Consider the following 22,625-nt stretch of genomic DNA (forward strand, 5'->3'; position numbering starts at 1 on the left):
ATACATTAGACATTATTCCATATACATGTTGAAGAATGGTGCTGTGAGATGTGATTCTAAAAGCCCACTTCTCTGCAAAGCTGGTCTCACAGAAATGGATGGAAGCTACTCTCAAATCCACGCCGATGTTAGGATGCTCCTGAAATAACTTTCTCTCCACAACTGCCGCTACGTTCCAAATGTTGCATGACACCAAGCTGAGGCTGCAGGCCAGAGGCTTATGTTACCCAAACAGCTCCCAGTGTCGCCACTTGTAATTCAGAGGGAACTTACACGTTGGAAGTGGTTTAAAGTTTCATGTTACTCCAAGGTACTATATTTGTAGTTTAAATCAACCATCTGCAGATCAAGACACTGAGAGTCCTTGTGACTGCATTGTTTAGAGATACAGTATTTAAGGGTCCTAGGATAGTACTAATCCTCACTCGTTATAGGATAGTACGTGTACTATGTAATCTTAAGAACACTTTCCTGGCAGTGACCCCAGTCGACAGACTTGAATATATTCTCAGTAGACTCAATTAGGATGGCATTGTATACTGATATGAATAATATCAATATAAACCGAAGAATATCAATGTAAAATTTAAAGGACTTTTTTTTTTTTAAAGCTGGCAATCTTGCAATTGGCGGGGAATGACCTAAAAGTGAGGGTAGTCAAGCTGCGCAACATGCCGAGGAGCACCTCCTCATATCTAAACAAGAAGACATGAGGAGACCCCACTGTTACCCCAATGTGCAGTAAAGAGCGTCGCAGAAAGCATTCCATGCATAATGGGCCAATGTGATCAAACAAACCGTAGAAGGGAATGAGCAAACCTCATAGGGCTAAACTAAATCAACTAAATATTAACTAAATATTTATTAACGACAATCTTTTTATGTTGCCTTTCCCAACCACAACTCACAAAAAATCATCCACAGAAATCATATAATTAACAACTAACCCCTCCTATGGGCTGAGGGCAGATTATAAGCAGCTTCCCACATAATCAAGTCTCAATGAGATTTATTCCTAAAGAGGTGTTCTTAGGATTGCAACCCAAATATGCATGTGTGATATGTAAGATAGCAGCTTGATATGAATTCTGATTCCTGGAATATGTCAAGGTGCCTTATTTCAAGCAGACTACTGATCTATCTCACTTACTTGGTATGCTGACTGGCAGTTGTTCTTCAGAGATTCAGGCAAAAATCTTTCCTACCACCTATTATTTGAAAACCTTTAACTGGAGACAACAGGAACTGAATCTGGGACCTTCTGGATAATAACACACCATTGACTCATGCTCCCTCTCCATAAAAATATAATTCTGCTGGTGCTAATGTATATCACCTATGTACAAACATCCTGCTCTATAAGAAAAGCAAACAAACAAAAAAAGGTCCTAGAGGCACCAGAGAAAATTGTACAAATGTCAAAGCCTGTCTCTGCTGGGATAATTCTGTAATGGCCTGTGCCACTATAGGAGAAGCATAGCCTTCAGATATCCTAACTTCCTCCCAGGCTGGTGGCTTCATCTGCTGGGAAGCAGAGGAGTTGTTTGGAAGCTCAGCTGTGCTGGGAGGTTAATAGTTAATCATTACACATCAGAGAACAGGGAATGGACTTCCAGCAGACATTGTGCTCTGACTTACTCCCAGAATGTGTCCTTAATATGGGCATTTCCTAGCCCCACCTCAGTTGCAGCCTATCAAATATGCAGTGATGCCAACGTTGGTAGATACAGACTAAGGTCTTATGATACCATGTTAGTTTGTATAAATGGGGGGCCTTAGGCTAGTCCAGTCTAACATAGATTTTTTCTGATGCATGGAAATTTAGCAATAAACTAGATTACAGGCTTCTATTGTTATACTACACAGCATCTCTTCGCACAGCACTTATTAGATCTGAAAATCATGTGGAATATTACTCCATGCTAGTTAATATCCAACTCATTTATTTTCATGCTTTTGATGCTTGCTAATAATTACACAAATGTTTTGGAGTGTAATGCTGTGATGCTGGTTTTGATTGAAGTTGATTTCATCTGATAGTTTAATGTTGGTTTTTATGACACTGTAAAGAGGAAAATTAAAGGCTGCTCACTGGGTCATGGCATTGTAATTTTGTGATTGCTGTTTTAATTTGTTGCAACATGTCCTCAGGGGCATTTTGTGGACAGAAGGATATGATATAAATTATTTCAATAAATAAATGAACTCTTAAAAGTAAAGTGATGTTATAAACATAAGGAATTACTATTTTTCTAATTTTGCCTTGCTTTAAGAATGAAAAAGTTTGAGATATGACAGTCTGAGGCGTGGTGGGGGCATTCTGGGGCAGGGCGGGATAGGGTGGGGGCGTTGGGTGGCAGGGGCGCGGCAGGGGCTCAGGGTATGAGCGTACACCAGACACAGTTCCCCCTCGCTCCGCCCCTGCCTGTGTCAAGTTAACCCACTCCACAACATGAAGTACATTTTCTCTCTCTCCTGCCTCTGATAACATTAGCTGCTAACTAGGTGTAAGACAGAAAAAGAAAACTTTGTGTGCAAATACATTTCACCCAGTGGGGGGATCCAAAAATTTTAATAACAGGTTCCGATGGTGGTGGGATTCAAACAGTCGCGGCGCTGCACACATGCACCTCCAGTCCCTATTGGGCAGGGAGGTTGCTTTAGTAACCCCTTCTCAGCACTCAGAAAAAATTAGTAACCACTTCTAGAGAAGTGGTGAGAACTGGTTGGATCCCACCTCTGATTTCACTGTGTTATTTTTCAAGTAGTTCTACATTTTAGGTCATGTCAAAAAACTGCAATGAATATGTCCCTACAAGTTGTAGTTAATATGGTACTTTTTTCTTGATAGGATAGATATTCTATTTATTTTAAGAACTGCCCAAAAATTGTTATGTTCCCAGGCTGATTCCTGATACACAAACATGGTCCTTGTCAGTAGATACTTTTTATGCTGCCGGATTGGATGAAATACTAATCATTGGGGGAGCAAACTTTTTCCTTGTTAGATATGTAGGAAACTGTGCTGAACAAACTAGTTGGAAGATGTTGAAACTTTTAATTTTCCCAAACAGTAAGAGGATGAGGCTAAAGACAACTGAGACCCACCTCATCACTGTTTCTCTCAGCAGATGGGAGGAAAGGGCAGAGGAGACTATCAAATGACATTCCAGAGAAACTAAGAATGGGATTGGCATGCGCAACACTCAAATGTTGCGTTACATGATTGTTGAGTTGCAGTGTCAGGATGCCACTCTGTTTATTCATGGTTTTGCGCAGGACTTGTCAATAACAATAGCTCAAGGATGCAAATAGACTAATTACTAGATATGTGAAGCCCTTGATGTCTGAGTACAGCAGGGGAATCACAAAATTGTCAACAATAGCTCTGATTTTTATCCTTGGTGACATTGTGGTGCCTTCTTTACAGCAATAATAATAATGATTCAGTATTTTGAGATCAAATAATGAATCATTGTCAACTTGATTCGGTTTACTCTAAAGATCTCATTACAGGAGATGTGATATGTGAGTTTGGTTGGGGGTCTTCCAGTCCTGACTCACATTTCTCAACTGACCTAGACTCACCTTCAAAATTGTGTGTGTGTGTGTGTGTGTGGCACACACACATAGGGTAAGGGGAAATCAGCTGTGGAGCAAAGTGCAGTGACAGGAGAGGCTTCAGTATTCCCTCCCTGCTCTTCTGTGCTGCTTTCAACAGCAATGGTGTGCATATGTGGGTTTTGAAGAAACCTACTCATGGTTCAGGATCAGGGTGTAAGGCCAAGTACAAACAGGCAATAAATTTGGAGATAGAGTTCTGAAGTGATAAAATGAGTTGTATCATTTCAGACTGGAGTTGACACCATGTTTACATGCCTTCCGTGCTTGAAGGCATAGCTGGGAAAATTTTTCCTCTTCTTCCATTTTCTTTCTTTCTTTCTTTCTTTCTTTCTTTCTTTCTTTCTTTCTTTCTTTCTTTCTTTCTTTCTTTCTTTCTTTCTCCATGACGAAGTGTTCCAGAATGTGAACTGACTCTACAGTTCTAAGTGTCCTAATGTCGATTCTACCAGTATCCCTTCACTCTGCTGCTACATGGGTCCACTGTGAGAGTCCTATAAAAGTTCTTCAAGGCAAACTGGTATTGTGGCAGAAACTTAATTGATCAGCTGAAGTTCAGATGACCCCATTATTCACCCTCCACTGGGATTAATTCAGTCAAAATGCATGCATCCAACACAGCCTACAGTAGCTGATAACTAATCACATAACAATCGCCAAATGCACCAACCTGCAGTAAACTGTCATGCATATTGCAACTATGCACTGAGTACAGCAGCACAAACTTCTGCCATGCCAGTGGGTATATTCTGTGTTTGCAATGGCATACTAAAAGCTGGTTCAGGGTGAGCTCAGTGCATAGGAATACCATGCACAGTACCTACTTGTCGCAAGCAGTCAGGGCAGGAAATCAACAGAGACTAACGGAACACAGCTGCTCTCATCAAATTAGAGACCTGTGTGATTCTGCCTACCGAAAATCGGCTTGAGCACAGGAAAAGAAAAACAGGATACTGCATTTGTCATGTTGCTAGAATTTATTAATTATTGAGACTTATATCTGGGGTTAAGGAAATGGGCTTCCAGGTCGAAGGATACAGCTTACATGCAGATATGAGCCCTCCTTTAAAAAAAAATAAAATTAAGGATTGGCCATATCCACTGATATTTCATAAGGCAAAAGATCAAGAATGGATGTTGTATTAGACTAGATGTGCCCAGAATAAATGGAAATACCATGAAGAGGCAAATATTATAGGTTCTTAAAAGATTCCTAAAATAGGAGCAGTGTATATTCACAGACAAACTAATAAAAAGAATACCTAATTTCCGGAAATCCTCATCTAACCTAGTGAAGAGTTCTGGGGCACTTGACCACTTGCTTACTATTTGTGATATTTTGTTGGTTCTAATAAAAAGATGTTTGAGGAACAAGATAACCCAAGGGAGCTTCTGAAGCTGCCAATCCTAGGTTTCTAGCTGCATGGAATATATTTTTTATGCATTAGTGTGCTCAAAATCTTCTATCCTGGAGCCAATTTGTTCTGCCCAAGTAGCTGTCTGGTTCATTCATGCACATAGATTACAAGTATCTGAAAAAGAACAGGGTTCACTGAAACCAGTTTAATTCTACATTTGATTCTGCTACAAATATCTCTGTGCTTGATTACTGTATGAACTGATGGCTTAAGGATAACTTGCAAATTGACTTTGCAAATTGACTTTGCACCATTTTAGAAGCATTTGGAATTGTTGTTTTTCAAATTGTCACAAGACCCCAAACTGGATCAGGCACATGGAGGCCCCAGGAGCGCTTGCCACCCGCTCCCCCCTTTTCAGGTGGCAAAACTTTTGTTACCTGAAAAGGAACAGGGAAGGGCGCAAGAGCTCTGAGGGCCACTACTGTGCAGAACAGAGCCTCACAGCAAATTTTAAAGAAGACGAGTTTGGATTTATACCCCTTTCTCAAAAAGGCTTACAAACTCCTTTCCTTTCCTCTCCCCACAACAGGCATCTTAGGAGGTATAGGTGGGGCTGGGAAAGTTTTGAAGAACTTTGACTAGCCCAAGATTACCCAGATACTTATAATTTGTATTTTCTTCATTTATTAAGTATATTTTTATCCTGTCTTTCTCCCCAGTGAGGACCCGAGGTGGCTTACACCATTCTCCTCTCCTCTATAATCCTCACAACTCTATGAGGTAGGTTAAGCTGAAAATGTGTGACGACTCCAAGGTCACCCAGTGAGTTTCCATGGCAGTGTGGGGATTCAAACCTGGACCTCTCAGATCCTACTCTGACATTCTAACCACTACACCTCTGGGTCTCTTCTAAAATGGTGCTGGTGGCTACAGGATGGACCTGTGACCATTGTCATTTGGCTTTGCGGCATCACATCCCTGTGGAGCTCCCTCCCTACTTCAAACACTGCGCCCAAATCTCCAGGAATTTACCAAGCAGGAGTTGGCAACTCTAGCACCGTTAAAGCCAGTGGTGGGATTCAGCAGGTTTAACAAAACCTGTTGTTAAAACAGCACTTGTAAACAACCGGTTGTTAAATTATTTGAATCCCACCACAGGAACCAGTTGATAAATTATTTGAATTCCACCACTGGTTAAAGCCCTTTATGGTTTGTGACCAACATACCTGAAGGACTGCCTACTTTATGAACCTACCCAACTACTGTGGTAATCTATGTTTAGGTGGCTGGCAGCCAGAAGAGGGCCTTCTCAGTAGTGGCACCAAAAACTCTGGGAATCCTCTCCCCAGAGACATTTGGCACCCTGCCCCCTTCCGCTGCCATCTTCCACCCAGTCTTTTTTGTTCTTCTTCGCATTCCCCCAGTGATCACTCCTTCCCAATCTTTCAACCTGCGTTTGTGCGCAAGTTTTAAGCTTGTTTTAAAGAGCTCGAAGGCGCCGGGCATTTGTGTTTTGGTTTTAATGGTTTTTAAAATAAGATATTAAATTATGTTTTAATTTATTATCCACCTCGGTGGTCCCATGAGCAAGAGGGCAGGGTTAAAATCCGGTTATTAAATATATATAAATAGAATCTATGGCAGATTCTGCATGGGCCAAAAACAGCGGTGTGAAAATGATGTGAAAACAGTGTAAAATGGTTTAAAACAGTGTAAAAGGGTTTACACCATTTTCACGCCACTGTTTTTGGCCCATGCAGAATCCACCTATGTGTATTACATTCACACATAAGCCCCTTTTTAATGTAGCCTTGGGCTTAGAGCACTGGGCGTGCATGACTGAAACTATTCATGCGCAAACTCTGGCTCTTTTTGTGTGATTTCAAAACTTCCAGCAAGAAGCGACGAATATTTCCAAAGCAAAGGCTGCTGTCGAAGCACCTGGCCGGCCGGGGAGGCGCTGAGGAAGCCCGTCGGGTCACCTTTCGCCTCCGCCTCTCCTTTCTTCGCGCTTCCCTCCCTCAACCTGGGCCCGCCCAACGGCCCAGCCCCCTTCACGCTACGCATCTTGCGCAATCCGCGCCGCTCGCGCGGGGGCGACTTCTCTGTCTCTCCTCAGAGTCCGGCTGCGCGCGAGCGAGCGAGCGTGGGATGCGATGTGACCCGCCAGAGAAAATGGCGGCGGCAGGCGGACCAGCGGCGGCGGCTGCTGCGGCGAACCGCCTTTCCGCGTCGGTGGGATTATCTACGGGGAACGAAGCCACCGCCGTCGCCGCCGCCGTCTCCTCTTTTCCCCCGACGTCCGCCGCAGCCGCCCGGAGTCCGAAGCTGGTGCGAAACGTCGGGAACGGCGTTGTCGGAGGGCTGCTGGCGAGAGACTCGGGCGGCAGCAGGGAGCCGCGCTCGGACTGGCGGCGGAAGCAGCTGCGCAAAGTGCGCAGCGTGGAGCTGGACGGGCTGCTGGAGCCCGCCGAGTGCGCGGAGCTGCCCCTCAGCGCCTCAGCGGCGGCCGCGACCACCGACAACCCCTCGCCTTCCTCCTTCGCGGCCGTCCAGCCCGCGCCGTCCTCCAGCCGCGGCTTCCTCCTCGTCGCCGAGCAGCCGCTGGCCGACTCCGGGAGCCAAGCTGGAGCAGCTGAGAGGACCATGGAGCCGCCCCTTGCAGGGTGAGTGGGTGGTCGGCTGAGGCCGGGTCGGGGGGCGCGGGATTGCCGTAAGGTGACGGTACACCGGCGGCAGGGTCACCCCGGCTTGCATTTAGGCCTGCCGGAGCAAGAGGGGGGTGCGAGTGGGAAGGGGCTCGGTGCCATCTGCTTCCCTTCGTTTGCTCCGTGGGCAGGTAGCGCGGTCGGGGGGGGGGTTCGGGAGGGGGGGCTGCTGCCTTTGCCATCCTGTGCCCCACTTGCCCGGCTTTGCTGAGCTCGAAGGCGCCGGGCACTGTCAGCAGGAAGGCTGTCCGGGGTCGCTCTTGGGTGCAGGTCAACGCGCTTCTCAGCATTGTTTTGGCACCAGACTTCTGCATTTCTACTTGGTCGTTTTGTTTTAGGGGTGCACACAGAGGGACTCATTTTTTTGTTGTTGCTCTGAGCAGTGAGTGTGTGTTTGTTTAATGAACATTAAAGCTGCTTCTTATGTGCTTAGCGGCTGCAAAAAAAGAAAGAAAAGGGTCTTTGAAGTTTAAATTTATCCTACGGCTGGTGGTGGTGGAGGAAGAGGAGGAGGACCCAAGACCGGATGCACCAGCCATTCAGTTGCAGGGCGGCTTAAAGTCTCTCGTTCTCCCAGCGGCTCTTTTTGCAGGGGGTAGGACTCGGCGCTGGGGTTTGAAATGAACAGTGTAGGAGTCCGACCGCCCCCTGAAATCGTCAGGTTTGGTTTAGGAATGCTTGACAAATTTAGCGTGTGCACGTTTCCCTTCTTTTCTAAGCCTGCTTCTGGCTCGTTGCAACTTGCAAATGCAGAATCGCTTTATGCGGGTCTCCTGAAAGTAAAGCAATGTATAGATATGTCCCAAGTCAAACAAATCGCAGTATGTTGTCCGGTTACTTGAGTTTTAGCGGTTGGTATGCTGACCTTCGATTTGCAGTGTTCTTGGACACCGCATGTTTCAAGTGTGGTTATTAAAATAAAAAGCACATGTTTAACAATCAGGTGATTGAAGTGGCTTTGCTGCCTATATGAAGGAAGTTATTTATTTATTTATTGCAGTTTTGTGTTTATACATTCATTTGATTTGGTCTCAGTTAACATGTGAAGTGGTGATACCACCATCAGGGCGTTCTTGAGAAGAACTTCATAAGAGAGCTGCACACAGAGGGTCTCATAAAGAAAGGCTTGCAGTTTGACCATGAAAACATTTCATCAGAACATGTTTTTTCCCACTGACTTCAATTGGACTTTATTTAGCAGGCTTAGGTTTATGGCCTTAGTGTCTGTACTGATGCTATTTTTCAAATTATTGTACGACAAAATATTGCTTATATTTCCAGTCATAAATTAATAAATCCATACATAGTGGCTAATTTTTTAATCAGTACTCACTAGCTCAAGAAACCAGCAACTAATCAGTGGGAACAAAGGTTTTCTTGGTAACTTTATCCAGCTTGTAGAAAACAGATGAATGCTGACAGATATTCTGTAAATTGTGCTAAAAATAAAATACTCTGATAGGTGGCTTGGCCACACTTGATGAGAGCCAGGTCTGAAGTTGATCAGAGTTGAGTTAAGTTTTTCTTTACAAGTGAAGTGAAATGAACACAGTTCACATTATTGTACTCTATCTTTCAGTATCATTAGATTCATTATAGGTAGACCTCTGCAGTGAAAGAACCACAACAGGATCAAGCATTTTCAGAAACATGTATTTCAAATAGGATTCTCAGATTCTTATTTTGTTGGGATTTATTGATATTTTTATAGGTCAGCAGTTGTTGCGTCTGGCAATATCATTTTTGCTGAAATAGTGACTCTTTTTAGTTACACACATGGAAGGATTTTCCTGTAACCCCTTCTTAACCGAACCACACTTTGTGGCAGATTTCTGTAGAAGCTATTAATGTAAGTTCTTCAGGTTTATATTAGGTGTAATACAAGAATGGCTTTGAGAATATTTGATCCTTTTTCATAGTTCTTCATAGGACTGCCATAAAGCAAATGACACAAATTATGGTAATATTAAATATCAAGTGCATTCTGATTCAGTGGTGCAGGAACAGAGCCATTGATAACTAGATTATATAGCATATTTAACCTCCTTCACAGACCTAGAATCTATGTTCAGCTCAATATCATTTAGGTGTTGCCTTTGTGAGATGACAGACAGCATTCTTAGAGTTCAGGTACATTCCTAAAATGCAAAATGAATTCTTAAGGTAATACAATTTTAAAGACATTTCTGCTCTAAAGTAAACCATATATTTCACTTGTGCAAGCACGTTTGTACACTATAGTATGCCTTGCCTTTCCAACAGTAGAGCCAGTACATCCTGCAATCCTGTAAATGGAGTATAGTTCCACTGATACACAAAGGGAGTGACTGAGTCCAAAGCACAGTTTCTTTATGCTCTCATTAAGCACCTGAATTTTCATGTGCATTATTTTGCTGATATTTTAAAATACTAATCAGCCTGGGTCAGCAGCTCTGCCTGTTTGTTTGAAATAAGCAAAGATAATTTGCGGTGAAGTCCATATAATATTCCATTACTGTGTGTCTTTCCCTAGAGTTGACTTCAGTGTTACACAATTGATTGTAACAATTCTAGTATGTGAATATTTTAGGATAGATGTAACATGGCGGCTATGCATAAATATGAATATAAAAATGTATACAAATCAAGGCAATGTACCTATTTTTGTTTCATATGACTTAATGGTGCACCTTGGTTTATAAATTATTTTAGACATGGACTGCTCCTATGAAACAGGAACAGAATCAACATGGTCTTGTCAGCATTTGGCAATGTTTTGTGTGTAACTCCTTTAATTTTACCTTAAATATGAAAATTGGCAAATTCATTTTGTAGATCCCATAAAACGCTGAGACTGGGAATTTTTAAATCTAGTTTGTTTCCGTATGATAAAGAATTGATTGATCCTTTATACCAGGACATCTTGAATTGATGCTTAAAATGTAGGTAGTTTTTCAATCAAATGTTCTTCTGTGTGTTGTATAAATATATTTTATTATCTGCAGTTTTTTAAAAATAAATCTTCAAAGATTTTCAGCATAAAAATATTTGATTTTTCACAATTACAAAAATGTTTCAGTGTTCATTTTCAGTAAGAAGAGGTGTGAGGTTAACTAGGTGATTAATTAGCTGGTGTTCTCTGAACTAACAGAAATCGTGGCACTGCCTTTCTTTTAAGAAAAGCAAAGTAAGAAGTGCTGCAGTTCTTAAAGCATACATTTTCTTTTCACCAACAATTCAGCTTCAGTTGAACAGCTGGTTGAGGATTAAAAGACATCCATCCAGTTCAGTAAGCATCTCAGGGGTAGATATTCTTGCACATGTTCATGTGAATTGCTACATGTTGTCATATAGATTCCTTTATTAGATTAGTATGTATAAAAGTTACTTAGCTGAACATTTTAGTATCTCAAAGGTGACATCTTGAGGATGATTAAGGGAGATTGATTTTTCTTATCCTGAATAAGGTCTGAATCAAATTAGGTCCATTTTGCTATTTTCAGTAACATCTTAAACACAAATAATCATTTTCAGTGGTTGCTCTGTATTGAATCCATAGTTTTAAAACTATGAACAATACTGAATAATTTAAGCCTGAGTCTGTCTAGTCATTCATGCTGTCTGGAAAGTTAGACTGAAGAGAATTCAAGGAGAGTATACCTTTCAGTTTGCTATTGGTGATTTTTATAATTTCATATATACTAGTAGCATATCTCATAAAACTGAATATGTTGTCAAGTGTGGTTATAGGGATTATATCCTGTTGCACATCCCACCATGTTATAGAAGTGGAGGAGTTTTTTTAAAAAAATTCTCTCCATGGGGAAAAGATAAGCATGTCAGCCCTGTGCATCAAATGCTGGCACAATGCAGGTATGGCACTGATATAGCTAGCTGATGTTCTGTTCTCTTTCAGCTGAGAAAGAAATAGTAAAAAAAAAAAAACCCAAACAAACAACTTTAAGGAGGTAAGAGCATAGTAATTGTAACTAGAGACCATAACAATACCATCCAGTCCAGGAACAACATCCCAGTTGCATCCTGTCTCAGAAATGGGATCCTTTGTCAACCAATACATGGCAGTTTGGGCATGCTGCCCTGGAATCATCCCGTTGCCACCCACGAATCACAACATGGAAGGTGCCATAGGGAACACAACACTCTCCTCTGTTTGGGGGACCATGATACCCTTAGTTGGAATACTGAAACTACCACTTTCTTGGAAGCTTAACAAAATAGGGTATGAATTCTCATCTGCAAATGTTTCTATCGATTGGTAGACCCAAAGCGGAGGAACCGTTGCCTGTGTTGGACTCTAGGGCGGTGATGCATAACTTCACAGAAGGTATTCCTTGTGTGCAAAAAATGGAAGTGGGTTCTAAAGATGAGAGGGAAGCCTTTGGATCCATAACAAGTTGATTAGAACAGAAAGATTAGGCAGGATCTGAAAACATACCAGAGCCTTACTAGATCTACAACTAGGCAAACAGGGAAAAGGCACATCAAGGGGAATTTCAAAACTTTCATAGACTTTGTGATCAGAACTCTCTGTGTGTATCTGAGTATATGCGTGTGTGTGTGTGTGTGTGTGTGTGTGTGTGTGTGTGTGTGTGTGTGTGTGTGTGTGTGTGTGTGTGTTTTAATCAGGGCTTTGAAGACTCCAGGGAAAGGCAGAATAGTGTGGAATAGCACAGGCTTTTCAAGGCTAAGGCCCTGGTTCAAGACCTTCATGTCACTGGCTACCACGTAGCCCTGGAAGGAGTTCCAGGCAACAGCTGAGATTTTGTAACATCAGGCCTAGTTGCTGAGGATGGGCTGCTTGTGCTGATTGACTGTATCAGACTCCAATCATTTTGCTTCACCACCTTCTCATTTGGTTATCCCTTCTCTGAATTCCTGTGGTTAATTATTGTTGCCACTGATTCAGTCAACCTTTGCTCTCTATCTCCAGTTCCCATAAGGTAACCTGTGTTGCTTATCAAAAATTAGCAGTGATTAGGGAGACCCTCTCAGTCCCCTCTCATGGTTCACATGGTGAAAATTGCTGAGAACATAAGAAGAACTCTGCTGTACCAGATCAGTGGTTTATTGAGACCAGCATCCTGTTAAACAGCCACAAACCAGTTCCCCTGTATTACTACACGTCGTTGATGCCAAAGTTCTTTTTTGATGTTGCCTTCTGGCACCGGGGTTCAGAGGTTTGCTGCCTCTGAATGTGAAGTTTCCTTTTAATCACCATGGCTAGTAGCCACTGATAGATCTATCCTTGATAAGTCTGTCTAATCCCCTTTTAAAGCCATCAATTTGTGTCGCCATCTCTGGGACAAGAACTATCTCCTTTTGCTGACCTTGAATCTGTTATTCCTATCAACCTCATTGGGTGCCCCCAAGGTCTAGTATTACAGCAGAAAAACTAGAAGTTAAAAATGAATGGGCAGTCTCTGTCTGTCAAACCCAGAGAAAGCTGAGAAACAAACCAAACATTTAGTAAACAGCACCAAGGAATAAAGTTCTGAAGGCAAGTCAAATAAATGGATTAGCCGGCTGTCTAGGTCTAGCAAAAATCCAGTTCCTTTAAAAACTGCATTGGCAGATCGCAAAGCTTTCCCCTTCATTGGCAGATTGCAAAGCTTTCATGCCCTTGACAAGCACCACTGTGCTGGTCAGAAACTTGTCCCTTAAGCAGGTTGGAATAGTGCATAAGCTGAGAAGAAGAGAGTTGGCAGCCACACAATAGACACACATTAGTTCTTGTGGCTGTTGGGCATATTATAGGCTTAGGAGGTAGTTGGCCCTGTATTGAACATGGGATCCATCCTGTCCTCTATCCTACTGGAAAGCTGGCTGGAAAAAAAAAGATCCTTGGACAGTAATAAATAACATTCTGTGAGAGTGGTACTCAGCAAGTCAGGTCGACCTGGTAAAAACACTGTTTGGAGGGAGAACTTCACATGGCTGCTGCCTCCAAATCGAGGCAGTGCCACTCTTTCCCCCTCCAAACCGTGTTTAGTGGACTCGCTAAACTAGTGAGTCATTTGGAAAGCGACGGCGTCCACCCAGTGCCAAGCAAACAGCTGTTTTCCAGCGCACTGCTTTAAAAAAACCCTTACCTCCTCATCCTTGTGTAGCTCCGTCAGGACGAGGGGGCACGTCCCCTGCCCTCCAACCCCTGGGCCGTTGCCAGGGCCATGGGGGCGTGTCCCCTCATTCTGACGGAGCTATGCAGGGACGAGGAGATAAGCTTTTTAAAAAAGCAGCGCGCCTTGTGCAGAGGCGCTGCCGTGGGCCACAGCAGCTCCAGGGCCGCCTGCACACACGTGTGAACAGCCCCAGGCCATCGCCAATATCATGTACACTGGTGCCCCACCGCTCCCACGGCCCGTACAAAATCTGCCATAGTTTGAACCATGGATTCAAGAGAGTAGCACGTCAATTGTGCTCTTTCAGCTCCTAGACGTCTTTCCTATCCTTGGGGGTTCTCATATAGTGGGATTCACCTATTAGGATAGAGTGGCCATTAGACACCATTGCACATCCCTTGTAGGCAGTTGTGTTAGAAGCTGTTTCTGTTTTGACTGTTCCTTATGACTTTCACGTTGTAAGGCAAAAGGAGTCATAAGTGTTTACCTCTCAGTAGCAGTGGTTAGAGTGCCTGGTGTCCACCCAGAAATGTGCTATGCGCTATTCTCTTTGCCCTGTCTTGTATATGGGGAGATGGCAGCATGACATCATGTTGACATTTTTAACATTTAAGAGTTTTATCCTGCCTTTCCACCCAATTACATATTTATTCCTCACCTTTCTGCCCAATGGGGACACAAAGCAGATTACAACCTTTCCTGATTTTATCTTTCTGAAAACCCTGCGAGGTAGGTCAGGTTGAGTGTGTGATTGACCAGCAAGCTTTCATGGCAAAGTGAGGATATGAACCCAAGTCTCAGTATCTGGTCTGATCCCTGCCCACTTAACTGTTCTTACAGCCCTCAAGGTGGTGAACAATTAAAAAGGCATTCAAAAACACAGCAAGCAGGATTAGTAAGGGAACTCCAGATGAACCAAAAATATCTTCACCCATTGGCAGAACATAATGATAGAGGGGAATAGTTTTGGTGCCATGACCAAGACATCCTTTCTTGGGGGCTAGCCATCTAAACAGCACCCCACCCCCCACCCCCAGTTGGGCCTCCAAAGATGACTATGATGGTTGGGTAGGTACATGTGGAAGTACAAAGTCCTTAAGGTGCTCTGGTCCCAAACTGTACCAGGCTTTACATGTCAATACCACACTTTCTGATTGGCCTATTGAAAGCCAGTGGAGTTGGAGCAAGACTAGAATCATATGATCTATTTTACTTACTCCAGTCTGCTGCAGCATTCTGTGCCATTTATAGCTTCTGGACACTCCTTTAGGGCATAATACAATGCAGTGGTCTAATCTAGATGTAACCAGTGCCCACAACACAGTGGCAAGATATTTTACTCAGTAATGGCTGCAGCTGCTGAAAGGCTCTCGTAGCCATGGCCACAACCTGCTTCTCCAACAGGAGACCTGAGCCCAAAGCTGAACCCTGCTTCTTCTTGGGGGAGTGAAACCCTGTGTAGGGCAATGAGGTAGCTCAATACTTGAGTCATTGCTGTGTCAGTGTTTGAGCCAGAGGGATCCCATTGAGAGAGCTTGCTTTTTCTTGGATTCCCTGTCGAAGGAGGGGAAAGTCCATGTCAGTGTTCATGTCCTGGAATAGTGTCTTTGCAAGCTTTCTGAAAAAAGCAGTATTAGTAATATGTTGTACAGTGTTTTTTATGTGCCGTTTCTGTGAGTTGCCATCTTCAGAGTCTCTCTGTTTGGTCAGGAAGGAACTGGTACCATATGATCTGAACTATGGGTATATTGACTAGAGTTTTTATATAATGCTTAGACAAGCATGATTTCCTAAGTTGCACCATGGCTCGTAGTTGTGGCAGGATACTTGAGTAATAGGAGATATTGCCATGTGTCATACCAAGATTATCACCTAAGTAAATATGCGTGATTTATTTTATGCTTTCCATCTACCTGAACTCTGTAATGTGCTCTCCTTTGACCTCTTATAATCTGGCAAACTAGACAGGTTAAGTGTGTTCTGCTTTATGGAGAAACACTGTTGGGAGCAAGGATTGTCTCCAAATTGAAAGGAGGAATTTGACCCAAGCTGTTTAATTTTTTGGATTATAGTGTATGGTAGAACTCAAGCACAAAACTATAGATTGTGCAATATAGATTGAGTGTGCAACATTACTGTGGAAAATATAAATTGCCATGTAGACGAGCTAGTTCTTCCCACTGGACAACTGATACATTCTGGATGAAGCTGCATCAGATGCAGAAAATAGATGGTTGACACTACATAGTGTCAAGGAAGGTACACAAATATTTCATTACTTTTTGAAGGATATTAAGTGTCTGCATCTATGTGGTTTTTAGGCAGTCGTATCTAGACTTTTACACTGCCTTACTTTACATACAGTATTATTTATGGTAAGTTTCAGCTGTTCTTGCTTATTTTTATAATGTTTTTGTTCAAGGATACACCTTTGAAAACAAAATGTTTAAATTTCGCATCTAAAATAAGCATGAAAATTGAGAAATTTGGCAAATTTACTATTTCTGATGTGATATGTGCAAAATTGTATGATTTACATTATGTATGGAATTTGACTTGAGTCACATATAATCTTAGTATGTGTTATATATTCAATTGCCTTTTTACAGTATATATTCAGTAATTGTTAGTGATGTGGTAGGTTTGGAGGTGTGTGTGTTATGTTCTATCAGGTTGCTTCTGACATATAGCAACCCTATGAATTAATGACCTCCAAAATGTCTTCTTATTAACAGCCTTGCTTAAGTCTTTCAAACTGAAGGTGGTGGCTTCCTTTATTGAGTCAATCCATCTCTTATTGGGTCTTCTGATTTTCTTACTGTCTTGAATTTTTCTCAGCACTTACTGTCTTATCCAGTGAGTCTTGTCTTCTCAGGTCTGAAGATAGAATATCCTTAAGATAGTTCTTTTTTTAAAAAAAGTCTTTAAAATAATGGATTAAAATATTGATACTTGTTTTGAAGTTGCTAAACACATCCTGAACTATTAAGAAGGTCCATACTGAACATTATAACACCTTGCAGTCGAGGGGGACAAAAGTGAAAGAATATTTGCATTTTTCAGACAGTTCCAAACATCATATATAAATGAAAATATCAAAATGACATTTGTTGGGTGAACTGATATCTGATAACTGAATCCACATTACAGAACCCATTGCAGGATCTACTTGCACGCAAGAAAATCATGAAAGACATTTCCTGTAAACCTCTGGGCATCAGTGCTCAGTTCTGCTGATTTTGACATAACACACTCTACATTTTTGAAAGAGTCTTAGAGTTCAAAATTAAGACTGTAATGCACAAGCACATCACAATATAAAATTATCCTTTTGTTTTGTTTTATTATTACTAAAATTCTACTAGAAACCTAGCCTTCCTACTGCCTGTAGCTGCTATGAACCCTGTATTGAAGTGAGATGCTTTTAAACTATTTAGTTTACAGTAGAAGAGAGAGTCTCACTTCATAGAAGTTGGGAAATCTAAGGTTAATGGTGGTGGTAATGTTTCAGGAATCTTTAGAGATCAGATTTGCTGCTGCAAAAATAGAGTTAAAAGGGGTAGAAAATGCTGTTTCGATAGAAGATTCCCATATGATCATAAAATACTGTTTAAAATATGATGCTTTGTGATGTGGTGTGACCCAGTATTGTATATAAGTTGATAAATAGGATTTTTTCATTGAATAGTTTCACCTTTGATAGGAGAAACATGAAGAGAAAAGAAAACAGTGAGTGACATGACAGAAAATGTATTCCTCCTTTAAGAGTGATATCTCAAAAGACCAGTCTCTTTCTGCTGCCATTTGCCTGTGGTCTTTTTTTTTAATCTCCTTGCCCTCTAAATTCATCACAGTCCTGACTCGCCCTTACCTCTTTTGTGGATAGGCAGAGTAGTTCCTTCAAGAAGCTTATCCATCTTGCCTTTCTCTTCTCTTCTTCTTGAACAGTATCTCCCTTCTTAACAGAAATATTATGTGTAGTTATAACGGATGTATGCATGAATTATGAAAAGCAAAAGCCACTCATAATAGCTTGGTGAGAATCAAGCTAACCTAGTAAGTAGTTCAGCGTAATCATATCTCATCTTATATAAGAATTCAGTGCTGGGTATATTCCCCCCCCCCCCCCCATATTCATAGAGGATTGTGTTAACATTCCCCCTCTAAAAACATCTACACGTATTCTAAATTCTTTCTTTTTTGAGAGGGAAATCTCTTCATTTCTGTGGATGCTTAGTAGTAGAAAGTCGGAAAGAGACTTCAAGCATAGAAATTACCTGGAGAAATCATGAGTCAATTATGTTTGAAAGAAAAAAAAAGATTTTATGTTTTCTTTTACACCTCATTTCCCCCATCCCCAGTAGCTTTACCTTGTGCAGCGCTATTCCTTTGTAAACTTGAAGACTGCTGGAAGAGAGCAGCTACTCACTCATAGTAAGCCTGCTTATTTTTCGGTATAGGTTTTGAGCCATTAATGACTCTGTTTCTGCCTGCCCCATACTTCAAATGGTTGAGTCTTCTAGAGTGGCTGGAAAAAGCAGTCTTCTTTTGGATAAGAAACAATTACGGTATATGAACAGCTATGATTGAATGTTTCCTGTTAGTGTGTGGTGTAGTGATTAGAGCAGGGGTCGGCAACCTTTACCAACCAAAGAGCCATTTGGACCTGTTTTCCATGGCCCCAAAGATCACCCGAGCCAAAGAGGCGGCTCTGCATGGAGCCACCTCCAGTTCGGCCCCTCCACTCACCTTTCCTTCTAGTGCTGCTCTGGAGGGACACGCCCACGCTACTCTCCGACCTCCAGGCCATGCGGAGCCGCAGTATAAGGCTGAAAAAGCCGCATGCAGCTCCGGAGCCGTGGGTTGCAGACCTCTGGATTAGAGTATAGGTGTACGATCTAGGAGACTGAGGTGTGAATCCGCTGCTCTGTCAAGGAAGCTTGGTGGGTGACCTTGGGCCAGTAATACAGTCAGCCTAACCATCTCACAAAGTTGTGAATGTAACATGGAGAGGAAAACAATGTGAGGTGCTGTCTGTCCCCATTGGAAAAACGGTCCATTGGTTACTTGGACGCCGCCCTCATGCGCTCTGCTAACGAGCATACAAAGGCTTCTTTGTTGGGGGAAAAGGAGTTGGCGGCCATTGAACTCAGCCTCGTGGCGGGAGATTTTCCTGCCGTCTAGGCTTGTCCCCTCGGAGGTAAGAAAGGCACGGGGGCGAGGAGGTGGGTTGGAATGGAGGACCATGGTAGCAAATAGGAGGAATTAGCAGTTAAAAAGGAGAAAAAAACAAAAGAGTACTTGCAGAGCCTGAGTAAGGAGCTGCTCTCCCTGATGAGGCAGGAATTAAATTGGAGTCCCATTAAAGATGGGTGCCCAAGCAGTTCCCAGTAAGTGACAAGTTTCAAGTTCCTGCCTCCCTGAGAACGGATTGGGAAACACCCATCAAGATGTCCTCCACCTCCAGTAGAAGAGCAGAATATGTTTGGAGTAAGTAATGTGATAGCAAATGTTTTATGGGCAAGGATAGACTATAGTTAAAAGCATTCACACCCTTCACCCTAATTCTTCGTACAACAGCTTAAAGGAATATACAGGCAATGAAAGGATTGGGGTATGTTTTTGTAACTAATGAATTTCCCCCGGATTCTTGCCAGAAATTCCATGCATTTGAAATAATCTGGGCACATATTTCACAAATCCTTAAAATAGCTCTATGTATTTCTGCATCAGAAACTCTCACTATTGGGAGTATGTTTATTAATGTGTGGATTTGTACTCTATGTTGCTTTCAAGGAGTTTAGGATGATTTACATAATTCATCCCTAGTGATGAGAAGGCCTGGGGGAAAAAAACCTTCCCCTTGTTATTCTAAGGCTTTTTTCCAGTGGGAAAATTGGAAATTTTGCAAAGTACTGAAAAAAAACTCCTATGAAATATTGTTTCTGTTGGCCTTTTCACCTCTCCTTCCAACCACTGTGTCACATTTACCCACAGACTGGGTAAAAAGTAGCTTTTTGCCCTACCTTGCAGGACAGAGAAAAAAGATGGGGATGGGAGGTGGAATAAACTGAACCCAAACTGCAAAGGATAACTCGAAGTTTTATTGAGAACTAAATTCTCTTTGACCAGATAGCATAAAATGAAGGTATACGAGATAGCACAAGCTGCATCATCTTGCAATATTCTCTCAAGTAGTGGGTATATTTACAATTTTGCTTTTACACAACTAAGGTATCATTAACTTTTAGATTCCATGAATATTTCAAATATTGTAATTTTATATGCTAAGTAAGTTATAAATGATACAATTTATGTTGTTAGACCAGTATAGGTTTGACGTGACAGTAAATGTTGCATATATTTCAGCAGGGCTCATCTTTCAGTCTTATATTCACTGATGATAATAAAAATGGCAATGAGTGGCTTGGGCAAGAAACTCTTTTTCAGCAATTTTAGCAAAAATATTGCTGAACCAACTGTTAGATATTGCTTATTATTTTTTACTTACAGTTTTCACAACTGCAACATACTGTGCAGTGTAAATTAAGCAACAGAAATGTAAATTCAACTAGCTTCCGGCAGTTAGAAGAGTGACTGTTTTATGTGTTAAATTTGGGGTCACATCATCTAGCTGTTGGTTAATTATGTTCTATTAAGATGCTTAAGCTTTGTGAAGTTGAATCTTGAAATACTGTTTTAGTGCCTAGTTTTGCAGAAGAAGAAGAGTTTGGATTTATACACCTATAAGGAGGCTGAGGGGGGCTTACAAACTCCTTTCTCCTTCCTCTCCCTACAACAGACATCTTGTGAGGTAGGTGAGGCTGAGAGTTTTGAAGAATTATGACCAGCACAGGGTCACCGAGCTGAAATGTAGGAGTAGGGAAACAAATCTGATTCACCAGACAAGCCTCTGTCGTTCAAGTGGAGGAGTGGAAAATCAAACCCGGTTCTCCAGAATAGAGTTCACCTGCTCTTAACTACTGCACCATACTGGCTCTGTAGAACAATTCACTAAATTCTCTTCTGTTATATGTTCATTGGGGCCCCTGCCCACAACATACTAATTTATGTATTTGACTCCCAGTGCGTTGCCTTATCTAAAATTTCACTCATTTTCAGTATGACCCATTTTTAAAAGTCCTGTTATCTATATTACTATATTGACCCTTAGGTCTAAACTACACATGATGACATCCTTTGGTTGTATTCTGTTTGTATGTTTGTATTCTGAGTAGTGCAAGGCATCTCACAAGAATATGTCAGCCCCATCCAACGTGCTGGCCCACCGCTCCCAGGTAGATTTCCCAGGCTTATAATGGAAAAAAACCTCCCTGCTGCCAGGAAGCCCCATGGGGCAAACAGAACTTATGCTACCAAAAGGGGGCATGAATCTGAGAGCTGGGATGCCATGCTTCCAGCCCTCGATCCTTGGAGGGAGCCAACTAAAGTCTGCTCCGCCCCAGGGAAACCTACCCCCCCCTTTATATGTTCATTAATTACTTCTGTCAAACTGTGAACTGAGCAGCCTGTCTGTTTAAAATATTTACCCTCTTTTCCTCTGAAACTTTATTTTACTCTAGTACACGTGTGACCAAAATTGTACAAGGACTATTTTTCCATGAAGCTAGAAAGCCCCTAGCCTTTGGTAGAGGAGTAAACCCTCTATATAAATTCATTTGCTTTAATTTGTGCTAAGCAAGTGTGTTTAATGAACCCCCTTATCCATTTCTACAGGGGGATAAACCATTCGTATGTGATGTTGGAACCCTAAAATATCAGCGGGGGGGAGGGGGGGATAGATCTGAGAGCACTTGTCACTGTGTTTTATTTATTTGTTTACATTATTTATAGTTGTCTTTCTCACTGGGACTCAAGACTGATTGCACAGAGTGGGTTAATGCATAGGACATTCAGTAAACAGTGCAATAGGATTTGGGTTGTAGAATCAACCAGAAATCTAAAAAACAGAGCTGAAGTTAAGCATAAATGTTAACATTGCACATTAAATGATGCAAAATTACCTGTAAGGATCTAATCCACAACAAACTGTACACAACTGTATAGACCATGTTCTCCAATAGTTTATCTAAATAGCTTGGTGGAGACTTTTGTATAGTGATACCCTACTGCCTCTGTTTTAAAAAAAAGCTGTCTTGCATAATTCCATTCTCTGATGTGATAGGAGGACATCTTGTTTGTGTGATTCCCACCCCTTTTTTGGGGTGGGGGTGTCAAATTTCTTCGCTTCCTGTCTCCTTGCTGTGGGGATTGCCCAACTTCCACTTTCTTTCCTGCCTCAGACAAGGAGAGCATGTTAGACATAGGCTCCTACTGCCTTTTGCTTCATTTTCACCGGAAAACCTCTAGTTTACTTTTTATCTTTTTTTTCTTATATTCCCCACTGTTCCATTTTCCTTCTTGCTCTTTCTTTTCCCTTCCTGTTCTTCAGTCTTTGCATTAGGGGAAGGCACATCGTGCACCTTTCATTCTCAGCCAGAGAAATCATGGCCTTAATGAAGAGACCATGAGGGAGGAAGTAGAGGTTTATCACCACAGCAGTGGGTGGGGCTCTAGACTAAATTCCCCCTACCCAACCCACCCTTTCCCTGAAGCTACCTCACAGGATGCTAACCTGACCCCTTGGCCACCCAAAGCTGCTCAGAAAATTGGGGTGGATGTTCAAAAAGTGGGGATAATTTCACAGAAAAGACCCAATCCTCCCATATTGAGGAAGAGGAAAGGGAGGAGGGAGAATTCCTTTTAGAACAGTGGTTCTCAATCTGGGACCCCTTTGGGGGTCAAACGACCCTTTC

General features: G+C 42.1%; 1 protein-coding gene across 1 annotated transcript in view; it reads left to right on the forward strand.

Annotated features, from left to right (window-relative positions):
• Nucleotides 1–7,085: 7,085 nt before the first annotated feature.
• Nucleotides 7,086–22,625, forward strand: part of MAP3K1 (mitogen-activated protein kinase kinase kinase 1) — a 58,965-nt gene continuing 43,425 nt past the window's right edge. Inside the window, exon 1 of the mRNA XM_048503351.1 lies at nucleotides 7,086–7,648. Within this exon, the coding sequence (XP_048359308.1) occupies nucleotides 7,134–7,648 (515 nt within the window). The 5' untranslated portion in view covers nucleotides 7,086–7,133. The remainder of the gene's footprint in view (nucleotides 7,649–22,625) is intronic.

Source organism: Sphaerodactylus townsendi, linkage group LG07, assembly GCF_021028975.2.
Source record: "Sphaerodactylus townsendi isolate TG3544 linkage group LG07, MPM_Stown_v2.3, whole genome shotgun sequence".
In the NCBI taxonomy this organism is placed as follows: domain Eukaryota; kingdom Metazoa; phylum Chordata; class Lepidosauria; order Squamata; family Sphaerodactylidae; genus Sphaerodactylus; species Sphaerodactylus townsendi.